Here is an 18,471-nt window from a genome sequence, read left to right on the forward strand (position 1 = left end):
ACAAATTGCTGTGGTGCATTTGAAGAGATGTTTACTAAAGAGGATCAGGGAGAGGGAATGGGTAATGGCACCAAGGATGCCAACTTTCTAGTGGAATTAGCATGTACATTACGTGACCTCAAAGTTTCTCTTTTTTTTTTTTTAAGACAGAGTCTTACTCTGTCACCCAGGCTGGAGTGCAATGGTGCGATCTCAGCTCACTGCAACCTCCATCTCCTGGGTTCAAGCGATTCTCCTGTCCCAGCCTCCCGAGTTGCTGGGATTACAGGCACCCGCCACCATGCCCAGCTAATTTTTGTATTTTTAGTAGAGACGGAGTTTCACCATGTTGGCCAGGCTGGTCTCGAACTCCTGACCTCAGGTGATCTGCCTGTTTCAGCCTCCCAAAGTGCTGGGATTACAGGCGTGAGCTGCCGTGCCTGGCGTCAAAGTCTCTCTTAATAGAACACATAGGGCCTCCTGGATCTTTGTTTTAAAACAAACAACCAAAACAAAACAACAAAAAGCATTGAGCAGTATTACACTCCAGAGTGACTTTTTCATATTGGAAGTACCTAATTTCTGAACGTTCTGCTTTACAGCTCTGATTTCGGTGAAATTTAGCAAATTTTACTGTCTCTGCTGTGAAAAAAGTTTTCCTAGGTTTGAATAGAATGGATTGATGTCATTGTGATAATGCTGAAGACTTCCTGTAACGTTGTTGACTCTCTTAATAGAACACATAGGGCCTCCTGGATCTTTGTTTTAAAACAAACAACCAAAACAAAACAAAACAAAAAGCATTGAGCAGTATTACACTCCAGAGTGACTTTTTCATATTGGAAGTACCTAATTTCTGAACGTTCTGCTTTACAGCTCTGATTTCGGTGAAATTTAGCAAATTTTACTGTCTCTGCTGTGAAAAAAGTTTTCCTAGGTTTGAATAGAATGGATTGATGTCATTGTGATAATGCTGAAGACTTCCTGTAACGTTGTTGATATGCTGTACTTAAGAGTTTTCTAAGATTCTTCTATTTACTTGTTACTTGCCTGCTTCAAGGAATAGTGGGCCAGTCTTTGGTGACTCCAGAGGGGTTTGTTTTTTCTGAGTAGTTCTCTTAAGTCTATACTTGTATTTTATACCTGAGGCTATCTGAAAATAGCAGAGTTCTTCTGCTGCGAGAGTTAGATTGGGCTCCCTTGAAAGAATACGGGTAGTGGGGGTTATGGCCTAGGAATATTTTTACACTCTTCTGCTTTCCAGAATTAGCCCATTTATCCACTTTATGGATTTGGGTGTTATATAGAGTGTTCAGTATTTTTAAAGATGCAGTTTCAAGTAGTAATTGATTCTTCATGTCAGTACTGCATTTTCAGATCATTAAAATATTAATGATTTAACTTTTCATGTACTTATGCTGGAATTATTTCAACTTGAACATTAGGAAGCCTTGGAGAACATGGTTTATGGAAAAAACTTACAATGATAAAAAACTTTAAAATATTACTAGTAAAGGCTATAATAACTTTATAACAAATTTTTAAGTGTTGATTTTTATATATGCAGCACAGGTAAATTGAACATGAAATTGGAAATTGACAAGGATGTTGAAGTAGCAGAAAGTTACCAGTGAGTTAAGTTATAGATGATATTTTGATGTTTAAAAAATCAGATAGTGTACTGCATTTTATTGCATCTTACATACCTTTGTTTATAGAATATTCTGTATACCACCGTAAAAGTGATAACATTCCAGTTACCATTGTGAGCCACATTCCAATTTCAGAAATGTTAAAATATAGTAGGAAACGTTTTGAAATAGTGAAATATAGTGCATAAGGACAGTAAAAATGTTAATTGTGTAGTAAGATCAGAAAATAGTTTGGGAGAAATGATTTTAGCCTTTTATTAGTATATTTACCCCAAAAAGAAGTCATATAACTTTATACCTCTTTATTCTACTTTCCTGAGAGAAACACACATAAGAAATTTGAAAAATATCCTTAAAGTGTATTCAGAGGCATGCCAGTGGTTTGTGTATGTTAATCTTATTTGGGGGCTTTCAGAGTGAACCTGTAGTTTTCTTGGTAATTACCTTTTCTAAAACATGATACTTATCTACAGTGTCATGTGAATGAAACTTAACTGAAGTATATAATAAAATATGTTTGTTCTCACATAATACTTTGGAATAACACCTTTGTCCCTCCCTTGTCAAAGTGATTTGATTCTTAGAAATGAGCTGCATGTAGAATTTTATGCAAAGATATTTTTTTTAGTTCATGAAATGACATCCAAACTCATTTCAGTTTCTTTCTAATAAAATTTTCACAGAACCTACTTTTAATACACATAGAAGACTGGCAGTAGAGAACATGGAAAGTTTATACTTACCATCTTTTTAGTTGCTTTCTAATGCTATAAGTGCATTAATAGTAACATATATTCACTAACCACATGCATTTCATCCAAATTTGTTTGCCAAGAAAATTAGTTTAATAGTCCATTTAATGCTGTAGGATATTGTATTTTCTTATTAATAATTAGAGTATTGTGGTGCATTCTCTAAATCATTCAGTAGACATATAACTTTTGATTAATGATAATTTTAAATGTGGCTCTGAAATTTCATATGTAACAGTAGGTTAGAGTACCTAATGCAGGCACTATGTTAGATTTTCAGATTAATAAATATCAGGTGATGAAATGTGCAAAATAGTGCATCAGCAGGATTGTATATGCTGTACATTTTTGCCTGATTCTTTAAGATCTCAAGACCAACTTTAAGTTTCTGGTTATATAATTTCATATGTAATAAGCAATTAAGTTTATATTTTGTAGTACTTATAGTAATAATTTCTCCAGTCCTCCTTAATGCCCCCCTCCACCATGGAAATTCTCAAACAGAAACAAAAGTAGAGAGAATAGAAAATTATGGCTGGGAGCGGTGGCTCACACCTGTAATCCCAGCACTTTGGGAGGCCGAGGTGGGCAGATCACCTGAGGTCAGAAGTTCAAGACCAGCCTGGCCAACATGGTGAAACCCCATTTCTACTGAAAATACAAAAATTAGCCAGATATGGTGGCGCGCATCTGTAATACCAGCTACTGGAAAGGCTGAGACAGGACAATTCGCTTGAATCTGGGAGACAAAGGTTGCAGTGAGCCAAGATTGCACCACTGCACTCTAGTTTGGGTGACAGAGTGAGACTCTGTCTTAAAAAAAAAATCAAAAAAAAAAATTAAACTCTCATGTATCCATCATCTGGCTTCAACAGTTGTCAACTCATGGCTAGCTTTGTGGCATGGATACCTCTTTCTCTTTGTCTCCCTCAGACCTGTTTTGTTTGTTGTTGAAGAAGAAATTGAGGTATTTCTCTTTTCCAGTTTCCTGCAGTCTGGATTTGCATCCCTTTAATGGTGCATGCCATGTCCCTTTGTCCCGTGTATTTCCTGTAAATTAGGTCTAGAGGCTTGATCAGGTTGAGGATCTTTTTCCCCCTAGTAAAAACACAGATGGTATATGTATATGTTAATACTCTTCATTTAAAAACTGAGCAGCATGAAAACGTTTCTATTTTGATTTTTCTATAAAGCATTTTATATTAAAATAGAGCATGGGTAACAGAAGGATATTTATAATCAGGGCCACTAGATGTCTCCCACCTACTCTTTATGTTATCTGTGCCATCCACAAAAGATCTTTGTCACCTTCAGAACTCTGCTGGTTCCTTTTGACCACTGATGTACCAATCCCAAAATCTGTTGGTTGTTCTTTACTTTCAGAGACTGGCAAGTAGAAATGACTATACGAGTTTAACAATTTTTGATTTTTAAAGCTTTAAAGGCTTATTTTATATGGAGTATTACACTTGTGTACTTATAGTTTTTACTACACTTGTTGATGATTTTTGTCATTGAGAATTTTTAAAAATTCTACCAACTCTCATATTTAAGGAGCTTACTTACTGGGCAAACATTAGGCAGGACTTGTTTTTAAAAACTATGTTACTTGAGTTTCCTATAATTTTTAAAGTAATTTTCTACTATTTTAATGTTCCACATAAAATCCCAATTTATCCTGAGAACAGGGGAAAACTAATGCACACTTTTTTCATCATCATTCTCTGAAATCTATTTTTAAATTCTGGACGTGGTTGAGGACACAGTGAATAGTTTCATATCCTGCAGCTCTGGTATTGGTAGGTGGCTTTGTACCACTGGCTGAAACAATCACCCTAAAGTCAGCTTTACCAGCTCGTCCTGTTCTTGTACAGATGAAGCCTGACTGAAGAGAGATGGCTTTTCTGCTGCCTTGATGCCACTATTTTTGTTTAGAAATGTTTTGAGGATGCCTAAAAAACAATCTACAAGGGAATAAAACTTTAGATTTTAAAATAAGTAATGCATAAAATATATTTTCATCCCATTTTTGACCTCACCTCATTCTTTAGCCATCCCTTATAGATGAGAAGTTTAACATAGCACCTTCCAAATTTAATATATCCCAGAACCTGTTTTTCTTGGACATTTATTAACGTCTCAAAAACATAAGGAAGAAAGTTTGGGAAGTGCTGATCAGGCACATTGCTCTTTTTATGTCTGTATCAAGAGATAACATTACTTTTGATGAGAATTCTTGTTCTAATGGGAGGGGTACATAAGACAGGTTTGACAATCATTATAATGAGAGATAGCAATTGGTTAGAGACATAAGAACCCTGGATGAAATAATGTGATAGTCAAGACTAGTAAATAACCACTATAGAGAGATTCAGAAAAGCTACAGGGAAGAGAAGCCATTTTAGTTGGGCATGGGAAGGCAAATAGGGATTTGGTGTTGCAGCGATGGAAGCCGTGAGGGGATGTGAGCAAAGGCATGGAAGCAGGAGAATGTGAGGCATGTTGGAAGGAAGGCAGTGGGTGGCTGTTTGACTGCAAGATGAAGTACTGTGGGATGGGAGGAAAAGGTCTAGCAGGTGATAGTTTCGGAAAACTAGGTTCAATTCCACATTACAGAGGTTGGACTCTAGGAGGCCATAAGAATAACAATGAAGGCTGCACTTTAAGGAGGTCAGTGTGGCAGTAGTTTTTGAGTTGGGAGCCAACACCATGCAGTGACTCAGGTGAGTGGGGCAAGGTGACGAAGTCTTGAGTCAGGACACTGGTGTGGAGGTGGAGGACAAGACAGCCCCTTGAAAGGGTTAACAGCCTAGGAGAGGGTGGGCTCAGAAAGGGTTCTGGTTGAGGGCACAGTTCAAACACAAATGTTATTAAATAGAATCGTGAATCAATCAATTGCTATGAAATTAATGTTAGTTAAGTTTCCTCCTATTCTTAGTTCTAGAGCCAGTACAAAAGCCTCATGAAGGTCCTGGAGAAATGGGGAAACCAGTCGTCATTCCTAAAGAGGATCAAGAAAAGATGAAAGAGATGTTTAAAATCAATCAGTTCAATTTAATGGCAAGTGAGATGATTGCACTCAACAGATCTTTACCAGATGTTAGGTTAGAAGGGTAAGTACCTATTGTGGTCCTGATAGTATGTGAATGAAAAGTATAGTCTGAATTTTCAGTAAATTGCACTTGAGTGCTGATTGTTCTTAAGGAAAATGTTATATCACTATGTTACTACTTACCCCACTTAGAAAATAATTAAATGCTGATAGAAATAATATCTCAAGCTTCTACTGATTATTAGCACTATGTATTTCAGGCATTGGAAGATAATTATTTATCTTAATGGATTAGAAGGGGATTTTAAACTTTATTATTACCAAAATACTCACATACTCAACTTTTTACAAAAAGATTTAAGTTGTATGTAACTTGAAACAGTGAAATACACCGTCGTAAGTATACAGCTCACTGAATTTTTTGCTATGTATACACCTGTGTAACCATCAGCCAAATCAAGACATAGAATGATCCCATCACCCCTGAAAGTCTCCTTATGTTTTTTGTAGTCATTACTTACATCCCCAGAGGCAGCTGTTATATTGACCTCTCTAAACATAGATTAGTTTTGTCTCTTTTTGAACTTTTTATGATGGATCCACACCATTTTTTGTGCCTTTAAGACTCATATTGTTGCATGTATCAGAATTTTATTCTTTTCTACTGCAAATAGTGATTTGTAATATGAATATGCCATTGTTTATTTATACATTGATAGACCTTTGGATTATTTCTACTTTTTGACCCCTATAAATAAAGCTATTGTGACATTCTTGTTCATGTCTTTTGGAGGACTTAAGTGCCCATTACTGTATGCTATGTACTAGAGAAAGGAATAGGTTATGCATTTATATAGCACTAGCATGTGCTACCAAATATTTTCCCAAAATGTTTATACCAATTTACACTCCTATCAGCAATATATTAGTTAGATGTCTAGTTGCTCCATAAGAAGGTAATACAAGGTACTAGAGTACAATAGGCCCAGTTAAAAGCAAGCAAACTATACAGAAAATAGGTAGAGTAAGTGAACATGTACATTCTGTGCTGAGGCCCCCTAAACTCCTTGCTCCCATTGATGCTGGCAGCCAAGCTTGCCTCCTCCAGAGAAGAGACTGGAAGATCTTTCTCATCAGAATTGGATAGCCCTAGAGAGAAGGGTAAGTACCTAGTGTGGTCCTGATAGTATATGAATGAAAAGTATGTGCTGAATTTCCAACAAATTGCACTTTAGTGCTGATTGACTTGGGAAAGTTTCCAACTTAATGGCACAGCCTGATCACCCTTATGGAAACTCATAGTCAGTGAGTCCTACTCATGTGTTTAGGCCTCATATTCAGCCTCTTGGTCTTCCATTCTTAATAACAAATAGGTAAGCAAGGAATACTAGACATCTCAGGAAACCCTCAACAAACAGAGAAAAGCAACTTTGAGGAAACAAAAACTATTAAGGTAGAACACATAAAGAGAAATAACTAATAACCTCAACAAAATAGAGAATATATTACAACCATAAAATGAGAATAGGATACTATTCAAAAGATACACTGAGAGAACCAGAAAGAGCTTTTGAAAATAAAAAAAAGAAAAATGCACCAAAGAGATGGACAACAGTAAAATTATATGAACATTGAAATAACAATCAAGAAATCCAATATTTTAATAATAGGAGTCTCAAAAAGAATTTTAAAAATAGGGAAGAGAAAATTTATCCACAAAATTTTCCATAACTGAACTGCACAAATTTTCAAATTGAAAGAGCCCACCAACTTTTGGGACAATAGATGAAAATAGACTGTACTCCAAGACATTGTGACTTTCAGAACACTGAGGATTTCAATCCCCGGGGGGGAAAAAAGACCTTTTACAGGTTTCTTAAGAGGCGAAAGCAGGTCACAATCAAAAGGTTATTGATCAGAATGCCTTCAGACTTCTCAGCAACTCTAGAAACAAAGGAGCAAAATTCTAAAGGAAAATAATTTCCAATCTAAAATGTTATATTCAGCCAAACTTGCAATAAAGTGCACAGGTTAAATAAGGATATTTTTGAACATGCAAGATCTCAAAACATTGAACTCCCAAGCATCCATTCTCAGGAAGTTACTAGAGATAGGACGCTACCATTTAAAACCTTGGTTTTAAATAAACCAAGGACAAGAGAGACATAGAATGTAAAAAACAGGAGATTCAGCTTGTGTAAGAAATGGTGAGAATGACCAGAAGATGATGAAGGGAGAGCCTGAGTGAGAGTTGCACAGGCAGAGGCGACCAGCCCAGATGGAGCCAGTGAGAAAATTCCAGAAGAGACTTCAAGAAGATGCCATTGAAGTTACACCTGATACGGCTGAATGTCTAGTGTAGATTTAGACAATTGATAGGAAGTTTGGGATTGAAATACATAGAAAACCATAGTAAGAAAAAAAGTAAATGAGCGTTACCTTCAGGGAAAACTTTAAAAAAATTGTTCAGAGAAAACAAAAGTAATCATAGTTTACTACTACATGGCTTAGCCATGAATAAGTCATAATAAGGTAACTGTTGAATATTGTGCCTGTAAAAATTAAACCAAGGAGATGAAGAGTATCTCTTTATCTGGCAAGTTGATTAAGTGGAGATCAGTCAAGAGAAGCTTAATTTGTAAAGATTTTTCACAAACCGTTTGCTTTCCTGAAAATTTAAACATTGTTGAAGAAAACTATAGACTCTCCACAGTCTACAGTTAAAATGATGCCTGTATTATAAACAACCTTACATTTACTTCAAAAGCCTCAATCAACTATTATTGTTTCTGGTAGAATTGTTTTTGTCATTTTAATAACCCCCCTAAGTATATCACCACTCTCAACACATTTTATTAAATACTTATGTCTTTTTGTCTTTATGTAGTTTTTGAAGATACTTTTATTAATGAGTACCTTTTAAGTGCATTGTAAGTCACCAGTTTTTGGACATTGAACAGCTTTATGATATTAGGAACAGTGTTGAAATGGTGTGATACAAATGCTTGTGCACCAAGTTTCATACTTGAAGACTCTTCAGACTTGACAAAGTCCACTTTTGTGAAAGCTGCCAATACACAGTCCTTCTGGCCAGCTGCTGGGTCTCTGTGGGACTGGGCTGCCTAGGAGGTAGCGCAGAGTCACTACTACCACTGAGTAGCCTTTTTATATATTCACTCCATCTCTGGACTGATAACCTTTTTAAAAAAAAAAAAAAGTTTTAGAAGACTTTTTATTATGGAAAATTTCAAATGTATACAAAAATAGAGATAATAATGTAATGAACCCTCTTGTATTTACCACCCAGCTTCAACAATTCCTAACAGTTTTGTCTTATGAATTCTTATACCCTCTGAGATGTCCCTCAACAATCTTTGCCTCCTGGTATTGACACCTCTTTGTAGTCTCCATCTTGCACTAAGATTGGTCTGTGTGAGCAAGAGAACATGGTGCAAGTAAAATGGAGTATCTCCTTCAATATTATGTTATCAAATATGCTGTGGCTTTCATGTTGGTCTTTTACTCTTGCTGTGATCATTTGCTCTGGGATAAGCCCCTGGACACAATAGGTACAGCCCTATGTCGACACCCGTGTGGTTTATGGCTTTTTGTGAACAACCGAAGAAGTAAGATTAGAAGCATATTCTCCAGCCCCAAGCAAAGATAAAACATTTCTAAATATTTCAATATGTAGCTCTGAAAGATAAGGACTCATAGAAAAGAAAAATAAAAATCATTATACCATTTTCACCCCTAAAAATAACATAAACAATGATCCCTTCATATCATAAAATACCCAGTTAATATTCAAACTTCCCTAGTTATGACATATATATTTCTTTTTTTATAGTGTAGGTGTCAGGATCAAAATTGCAGCTGGTGGATATTCTCTTAAGTCTCTTTTAGTCTGTAGGTTCCTTCTCTGTTTTTTTTCCTTACAGTTTATTATTTGAAGAATCCAGGTAGAATGCCTTACATCTTTTCTCAGCCTACATTTTGCTGACTGCATCACTGTGGTGTCATTTGAACATGTTTTTCAGTTCCCTGTCCTGTGAATTGGTAGTTAGACCTAAAGGCATATCGTACCAATATCCTTAAAGTCAAGTAAATTGTGTGGTTGTAGTATTAAAGGTTTGAGATCTGGCCCATAATATGCATTGTTATTGGACAGGTTCATTACATGTTTCATTTGTCTATTTTCCCTTTTTGTAGCTCCTGTTAGCTAGGCATTAAGTGCACTGAGGAAGAAAATATGTTATCAAAGTTGATAATGTGAATGCTGCATATCAAAACTTGTGAAATGTAGCTAATTCCATGCTTAGGTGATAATATATACCTTTAAATGCATATGACTTTTTTAAAAAGAAGATGGAAAGTTACTGAACTAACCATCTTAAGAAATTAGAAAAGGAACACATTAAAGAGAATAAGTAGAAGGAAGAGTGGAAACTTAAAGCTTGGAAACTTAGGAAATAAAAACGTACAGTAGAGGAACAGCAAAGTCAAAAGTTAATGGGAAAAACTGATAAAAAAATGATAAAATTGACCAATCAAGAAAATAAGAGAGTCACAAATCCATAAAAGATGGCATCATTACAGATCCAGACCTTAAAAGATAATATATCACAAAGATGAGAAATTATAAAGTAGAATACAAACATCGAGTATAGAGGCTCAACAAAGCTGAAAGTTCTTTGGAAAAAAATCAACAAAATCAAAAAACGCTCTCCTAAATAGCAGATAATGGTATGAAAAAGACAGCATCCCTACACATCTTGCAGACGTTTGGAAGATTATACGTAGATTATATGAGGTTTTTTAAAATAGTCAAACTCATAGAGGCAGGGTGTAGAATAGTAGTTGCCAGGGTCCGGTGGCAGGGGAGAAATGAGGAGATGCTGATTAGTGGGCATAAAGTTTCAGTTATGCAAGATGAATAAGGACTAGATACCTGCTATACAGTATTGTGCCTGTAGATAACAGTGCTGCATTGTACCCTTAAAAACCTATTAAAAGGGTAGATCTCATGGTAAGTGTTCTTACCACAATGACGTAAAGATAAGATTATAAGTGAATATTATAAAATTCCAATTTTTTAAAATTTACATGAAATTAGTAGTTCCTAGAAAAATATAACTTAGTAAAATTGACATCAGAGAAAAGAAAATATAAGTTCTATAGCTATTAAGTAGAATTAATTATTTAAAAGCATTACACACAGCCGGGCGCACTGACTCACACCTGTAATCCCAGCACTTTGGGAGGCCGAGGCGGGCGGATCATGAGGTCAGGAGATCAAGACCATCCTAGCTAACATGGTGAAACCCTGTCTCTACTAAAACTACAAAAAATTAGCCAGGCGTGGTGGCACGCGCCTGTAGTCCCAGCTACTCAGGAGGCTGAGGCAGAAGAATGGCATGAGCCGGGGAGGCGGAGCTTGTAGTGAGCCCAGATCACACCACTGCACTCCAGCCTGAGCAACAGAGAGAGACTCCATCTCGAAGAAAAAAAAAAATCTTTACACACAGACATTCACACAGTTAGACATAAACACAGACTTCCAGGCATAGATGGCTTTGCCAATGAAAATGAAGCAACATATCAAACTTATTTCATGAAATCAGCATGATCTTGATATGAAAATCTGACAAGATTATTACAACAAAGAAATACTACAGACCAGTAATCTTGATACAGATGCAGATTTATAAGTGAAATCCAGCAATAGATAGAATAAATAATACATTAAAAATAAATTGGTTTATTCCAGACATGTGAAGTTGGTTTAGGATTTGAAGATCATTTAGATTCACCACATTTATAGGAAAACAGGCGATAAGTTATGTGATCATTTCATTAGATACAGGAAAAACATTTGATAAAATTTGTCACTGTCATGATAAAACCCCTTAGCAAACTAGAATAGAAGGGAACTTCTTTAATCTGACAAAAGATTTCTAGAAAAACAAAACCCTCCCAGCAAATATCTATATTTAATAATAATGTTGTAAGCTTTCCCTTTGAGATCTGGAACATGACACAGATGCCTGTTAACACCACTTCTGTTCAGTGTCTTACTGGAGGTCTTAGCCAGTGTAAGGAGGCAAGCAAAAGAACTCACTGTTATAAGGACTGGAAGAGAGGAATTAAAATTTATTAAAATTTATTACTTTAAGAAGTTCATTAAAATTTTATTATTTGCAGTTGACATGATTGTGTATAACAAAAATCCAAAAGAATTAGAGGATTAGAATAAAAAAGTGTTTAGAGACCGGTCACGGTGACTCACACCTGTAACCCTAGCACTTTGGGCACCTGAAGCAGGAAGATTGCTTGAGTCCAGGAATTCAAGACCAGCCTGAGCAACATTGATGAGACCCCATCTCTACAAAAAAATTAAATAATTAGCTGGTCACAGTGGTGCATGCCTGTAGTACCAGCTACTCAGGAGGCTGAGGCAGAAGGATAACTTGAGCTCAGGAGTTCGAGATTGCAGTGAGCCATGATTACACCACACTGCACTCCAGCCTCAGTGACAGTGTGAGACTCTGTCTCAAAAAAAAAGAAAAAAATTCAGCAAGGTTGAAGGTTTTAAGGTCTATATTAAAAAGAAAAATACATTATATTTCTATATGTTGTTTTCTTACAAAAGCTAGAAAATAAAACAATTTTAAATATTACTTATAATGCAGTCTGAAAATATCAAATATCCAAGAAAGGCTCTTCAGAGTAAATTCTAAAGCAAAGAAAAATTAAATACCTAAATAAATGGAGAACTATCCCACATTCATGGGGTCAGACTCCTTAATATTATAAAGATGTTGGTTCTTTCTACATTTATTAGTAGGTTTGATGCAGTCCCAATCATAACCACATATACATGTGTAATTTGACAAGTTGATTCTCAAATGTGACTGGAAATGCAAAGACCTGGAAGAGCTAGACATTCTTATAGAATTATTAAGATTTCTTAGAAAACTGTAATAATTAAGATAATGTGGTATCGTTGCAAGGATAGACAAGCAGATCAGTGGAACACAATAGCGAGTCCATGACCAGTTCCGTACATACTTGAACACTTGGTTTAGGACAACGGTGGCACTATGTGGCAGTAGGAGAAGGATGATCTTCTAAAAAATGAACAAATGAATGATGCTGGGTCAACTTGATATAATTCAAGACAAAACTGAAACTGCATCTTTACCTCACATCATACAGAAAAATCAATTTTATATGTATTACCTGAAATAAATGGGAAGGCAAACCAGCAAAGCCCTAAAAGATCACATAGGAGAAAATATCTTTATGATCTTGGGGTAGGAAAGGACTTTGTTTTAGGTGTATTTGTACTAGATGGCTGGACTTTTTTTTTCTTTTAAATGACAGCCTACCATTTATTTATTTAATTTTTTGCTTCTCTCGTGCTCATGTTCATAGGCAGCCTACCATTGAATGGACTCTCACTCTGTATATACACACATATATATTTTTGAGAGACAGGGTCTTGCTCTGTTGCCCAGACTGGAGTGCAGTGGCACAGTCACAGCTGACTGCAGCCTCAACCTCCTGGGCTCAAACAATCATCCGACCTCAGCCTCCCGAGTAACAAGGACTACAGGTACACACCACTACACTTGGCTAATTTTTTAAACGTTTTGTAGAGATGGGGGTCTCACGCCACATTGCCCAGGCTGGGGCTTTGTATTTTAAATTTAATCTTTGGTTTTTAATAGATGACTTTTGTGTATATTATGACTTGATCTACATGTATTATGACTTGATATATTTGAACTTCTTTTAGGTTGAACCATATGAAATTGATATTCGGCCACTTTTGATCTACGAAAATGACAATTTCATAAAGTTTGACTTAATAAATCTTGCTTTCTGTTTAGTATCTTTTTCATTTTTTTCCTCCTTTCCTGCTTTTCTAATTGATACAATTTCAACTGGTAAAGTTTTAGTATTCATGTTTTTCTGTCTCTTGGTTTGGAAGCCGTACACTTTTCCTTTATTAGTAAGACCTAGGTATATTGTAATTGTCAAGGTGTAGATTTATCTTTATGTATCTACATGTTCAGTGCACATAGTGTACTTTTGATGTGAGCACTGATACTATTCTTCAATTGTGGGACATTCCTAGCTGTAATCTCAAATACTGCTGCTTTACTATTTCCTCCAATCTGTTCTTTTGGAGCTACTTATATGCATATACTAGAGCTTCTCAATCTATACTCTTATTTTTTCTCTGTTTGTTCCTTTTCACATTGTCTCTAGGTAAATTTCTCATTAATATCTTGATAGTGGCAAAGTCCAAGTCTGGCTCTGCCATTTACTGGCTATGTGGTTTAGGACAAGTTGCCTGACTTTTCTATACCTCAGGTCCTTATCTCTAAGATAAAGAGAATTACAAGGGTGGTTGTGAGGATTTGTAAAGTGCTTTGCACACTTCCTGGAATCTAGGATACAGAGAAGGCCTCTGTTCAAGGAGTGAGCTCCAGGTCCCTGTTTGATTCTCAGGAGAAGCTGACTCCAAAGGGACTTTTCCATCTCTACTTTTTTTTCTTTATTTTTCTACTCATTTCCTGACTTCCAAAGCAGATTCGCAATGAAATGCCAAGGGGTAAATATTAGATAGTATTTTCTTCAGCCTCGGCTGTGCTGGACAGAGGTAGTTAGCTGCTTTCCATTCCTGCTCCCCGAGGTGGAAGGAAGAATGGTGTGGGATGGCCCTTGGAGTGCAGCTTTTTCACCACCTTTTGGAACCCAGAGAAACCTTGCTTATGTTCTAAGACATGGGCTTAACTGGTGTGTAGCTGGCTGTGCCCAGATCATCCTGTCTGCCAATAACTTCTACTGCCTTGTACAGTCTCTAAGGGCACGTTTCCTGAAGGAAACTGGAGGGAAGAATGACATTATTACACTGTTCAGAAGAGTTAAATAGAAGTAACAGTCCCTGAATAACTTTTCTAATGTGTGATCTTAGGGAAGGAAGTGTAAGACAGATTCCAAATCATCTAGTAAGCCAAATCCATCCTATATAGTTAGTCTTAGATATTTAAAAAGTAATTTTAATAGCATTTATTGAATGCTTTATTATATACCAGTGTTATACACATTGTCATATTCAAACAGTTGGGCAAAGTAGTAGTAATGTGCTCAGTTTACAAATGGGGAAACTTGGACTTAGGGAAATTAAATGATTTGTCCAAAGTATAGTTAGTAAGTGACGCAAGTGAAATTTGAACCTAGGTCTCAGGGACAAAATATGTGCTCTGAATCACTATGCTTTGCCCTTAGTTTTATGGTTAGATCTTAGTTGATCTTCTCTGAATGAGAGTGTGCAGAGGAGAAATTTTGTAACATTGCCAAATACTGCCTGGCAGGTAGCCAGACATCTTATGAAATATTGAGTTGTCATTGATAAATGCTAGTGACAGATGAAATTTAATGGGAGAAAAAGAATACATTGAAAATCATAGCTTGAAGGGACATGGAGGAGAGCATTGGATTATATATGCATAGTCACCTTGATGTGGAAATTTCTTGAAAATTCTTCTTTTCTTGGCTCTTCTTTCATACTATAGTTCTTGACATATATATATGGATGATTGATGAGCAGTATAAGTTTTATCATAATTTGCGGATTTAACTTGTAGTTCTGTTACTTACTAGCTGCTATCATGAGCAATCTACTTTATTACTTTAAGCCTCAGTTTCCTCACTGTAAAATTTGGAGAGTAATTCCTCTGTCTGAGGGTTGTTATAAGCATACTTGGGATAATATATTTAAACCTCTTAATGCAGTTTCAGGAATTTAATAAAAAGTCAGGAGGACTTTTCAGGCCAGTGCCCTGAGATAGGATAAATAGAGTAGGACTTTTTTAGAGATGGGGTCTCACTTTGTTGCCCAGGCTGGTCTTAAACTCCTGGGCTCAAGTGATCCTCTTGCCACAGCCTTGCAAAGTGCTGGATTGCAGACGTGAGCCCCTGCATCCAGCCAGAGTAGGACTATAACAATTGAAAAATATTAGTAATGGTAAATACCAAGTGACTTCTGTAGTTCTGTATTTCTGAATTGTTAGGTACAGTCATGTGTTATTTAATGACTGAGGTATGTTCTGAGAAATAGGTCATTAGACAATTTTGTCATTGTGTAAACATTATAGAGTGCACTTACACAAACCTAGATGGTACAGCCTACTACACACCTAGGCTATATGGTATAGCCTATTACTCCCAGTCTATTAACCTGCATAGTATATTTCTCTACTGAATACTGTAGGCAATTGTAGTACAATAGTGTTTGTGTATCTAAACATAGAAAAGATACAGTATAAATATGGTATAAAAGATGAAAAATTGTACACCTGTATAGGGCACTTACCATGAATGGAGCTTGCAGAAGTGGAACTTGCTCTGGGTGAGTAAGTGAGTGCTGAGTGAATGTGAAGGCCTAAGACATTACTGTATACACTACTGTAGACTTTATCAACACTGTACACTTAGGCTCTTCTAAATGTATTTTGCAGATTAAGTAATTACGCTAGTATGTTGATGGTGGCTACAGTGACACTAGGCCATAGGTATTTTTCAGTTCCATTATAATGATATGAGACTACCATCATATATGTGGTCTGTTGTTGTGGGGGTGCTATTGAAGCTCAGCGGGGTGAATGCCCTGGGTATCCACCACATTCCACTGGCAACCGCACAGTATGAGGGAGAGGAAAACAAATGGAAGCACACTGGAACCGGGGAGGGAAGTTTCTTCCTCCTGCATTGTCCCTGCAGCACCTTCTACCTACAGAGCTTATGCATGCCTCATGCATACTGCAAAGGAGAAAAGCTTATAGGGGCCAGTTTGTATGTATATATTTGAAATGTATGTATATATTTCAATAGAAAGTTAAGACTCTTCCCTTCTTCCTAACCTATACCTTGCTGTTAAACCTGTATGTAACTTTTAGAAATTAGCATAAACTGGTGGAGTGCAGTGGCTCACACCTGTAATCCCAGCACTTTGGGAGGCCGAGGTGGGCAGATCACGAGGTCAGAAGATTGAGACCGTCCTGGCTAACATGGTGAAACCCCGTCTCTAGTAAAAATACAAAAAATTAGTCAGGCGTGGTGGCGGGCACCTGTAGGACCAGCTACTGGGGAGGCTGAGGCAGGAGAATGGCGTGAACCTGGGAGGTGGAGCTTGCAGTGAGCTGAGATCATGCCACTGTACTCCAGCCTGAGCGACAGAGCGAGACTCCGTCTCAAAAAAAAAAAAAAAGGTCGTTTTCATAACTGAGGATAAAAGTCTCACTTGGGCAAGTGTGGAAGAAAGCTGCTTCCTGAACATGGCCTGTGGCCTTTCTGCTCATCCTCAGCTCTGTGTTCTATGAACCCATCCCCCTACCCACTTCAAACCCCAAAACACAAAAGGACATGTGGTTTCTTGATTGGAAAAGCTTAGCTAGAATGCTAAAGGGCTCTTTGGTTCTTCTCAAGTGCCTTGTGGCTCTTCCAGGTTAGGGGTGTGTGTTTGTACCTGTTCTGAGGTTAATTATGGTTGTTTAATATTTTCTCTATGTTTCCTCATTTGCTTTGAGAGAATATTAATTTATGAATTTGTTATGGTCTCTGATTAACCATTTGATTTAAAAAATTATTTCCTTTTTATCATCTGTTCTTCTGGATCCTAATATTGCTTCTCTCTCTGATTCTTCCATCCAGTTTCTTTCTATTCTTATAATCTTATAATCTTACTTCCTTTCCATACAGTTTTAGAATTTTATTCTTTAACATATTATACAAGTAGTAAATTTGGGTTATCACTTCTCTTCTGCAGAACCTGCTGTCTCCACATTTTTCTGTCTTACTTTCTGTTTCCTAGCCATAGACATGGCTAACAGTACCATTTGTATACTGTACATCTTCCATGCATCACTTGATTTTATTATTTTATTTTCTTTTGGTAAGGTAGCAGCTATATAGCCACCTTGGCTGTTTCCTGCTTCCCAATTCTACAATAATAATAAGTAGGATTCACTTGGGAAAAGAGATTGTATGTGTGGCATAATAAGATTCAGCTAAGTAATGTAAGAAACTCTTTTTTCTGACCCCCTTTTACCCATACATAGGCCATTCCTGACTTCAGAGTCTTATTCCAGGAGTCTGTGCATCAGGCATTCAAGATACAGCTTGCTCAGCTATGATGTACCTGAAACTAGTACTAATTATATACATAAATATTCTAGCCACCATTTATAACAGAGTTTTGATGGGAAACTATTTTCAGAAGTATTATTAGGACTGCTGAGGACACATCTTTTCCCCCTCTAGCCTAGTCTTTTGGGCCACACCTCTTTAGCCTAGACTTAGAAGGAGGGAGCTGCAGACAGGGTGGCAGGCTGTGTGGGCCTTCTTGTGGTGGTTAGAGTGAACATAGGGAGCAGGCAGTGAAGTGGAAATGAGGCTGTGGGTTTTCTGGATCAGTGGGTAGAGGGAAGGTTACTGTTAGTAGGAGACGGAGACCATCCTGTGAAAGGGGTCTTGGGAATGGTGAAGAGGGAGAGAGGGGCTGCAGTGGAATATATCGAAGGACAGGGACAGCTACTTGTTTCTCCTTGTCTCCTGGCAGAAAGAAAGGACAAGGGCTGATGGGGCCCCTACGATGACTTCTTTCAACCCTTTTACCTTGTCATCTTTTTACCCTTCGCTTTTCCTTTTCTTCCAACTGCCAACTGGCAGCCCTAGGGTAGAGTGTTCGATAAGAAGAGTTATTTCAGCAGCTTCAGAAGAGTAGTCTTGTTTGTGTTTTCTTCATTTCCTCCCCATCCTTCCCTTTTTCCACTCCCACTGACAGGCGATTACAGTTGAGACTGGGGAGTGGAAAGTTTGAGGAGCTTGAGAGAGAGCAGGGAATAAAGGAAGAAAGAGGAGGGTGGAGCAACTGTTAGAATTGGGGATACCTGGGAGATAATTATATATGCACTGTTTAGGGGGGCTTATGTTCTAAAGCACATCCCTTGATCTCAGGTTACCT

General features: G+C 37.1%; 1 protein-coding gene and 1 long non-coding RNA gene across 7 annotated transcripts in view; one reads left to right on the forward strand and one right to left on the reverse strand.

The window, feature by feature from the left end:
* Positions 1-18,471, forward strand: part of GALNT1 (polypeptide N-acetylgalactosaminyltransferase 1) — a 130,046-nt gene that overhangs the window by 76,651 nt on the left and 34,924 nt on the right. For all 6 annotated transcript variants that reach the window (XM_063699145.1, XM_004059333.5, XM_055368305.2 and 3 more), the window contains one exon: positions 5,322-5,496. In XM_063699145.1, the coding sequence (XP_063555215.1) occupies positions 5,322-5,496 (175 nt within the window). The remainder of the gene's footprint in view (positions 1-5,321; positions 5,497-18,471) is intronic.
* LOC129528319 (uncharacterized) lies at positions 1,880-18,386 on the reverse strand. The gene is made up of 3 exons (XR_008673555.2): positions 18,123-18,386; positions 8,352-8,632; positions 1,880-3,481 (listed from the first exon to the last, which is right to left on the reverse strand). It is a non-coding gene; the product is annotated as an uncharacterized lncRNA (long non-coding RNA).

The sequence above is a fragment of the Gorilla gorilla genome, chromosome 17, assembly GCF_029281585.2.
Source record: "Gorilla gorilla gorilla isolate KB3781 chromosome 17, NHGRI_mGorGor1-v2.1_pri, whole genome shotgun sequence".
NCBI lineage: Eukaryota > Metazoa > Chordata > Mammalia > Primates > Hominidae > Gorilla > Gorilla gorilla.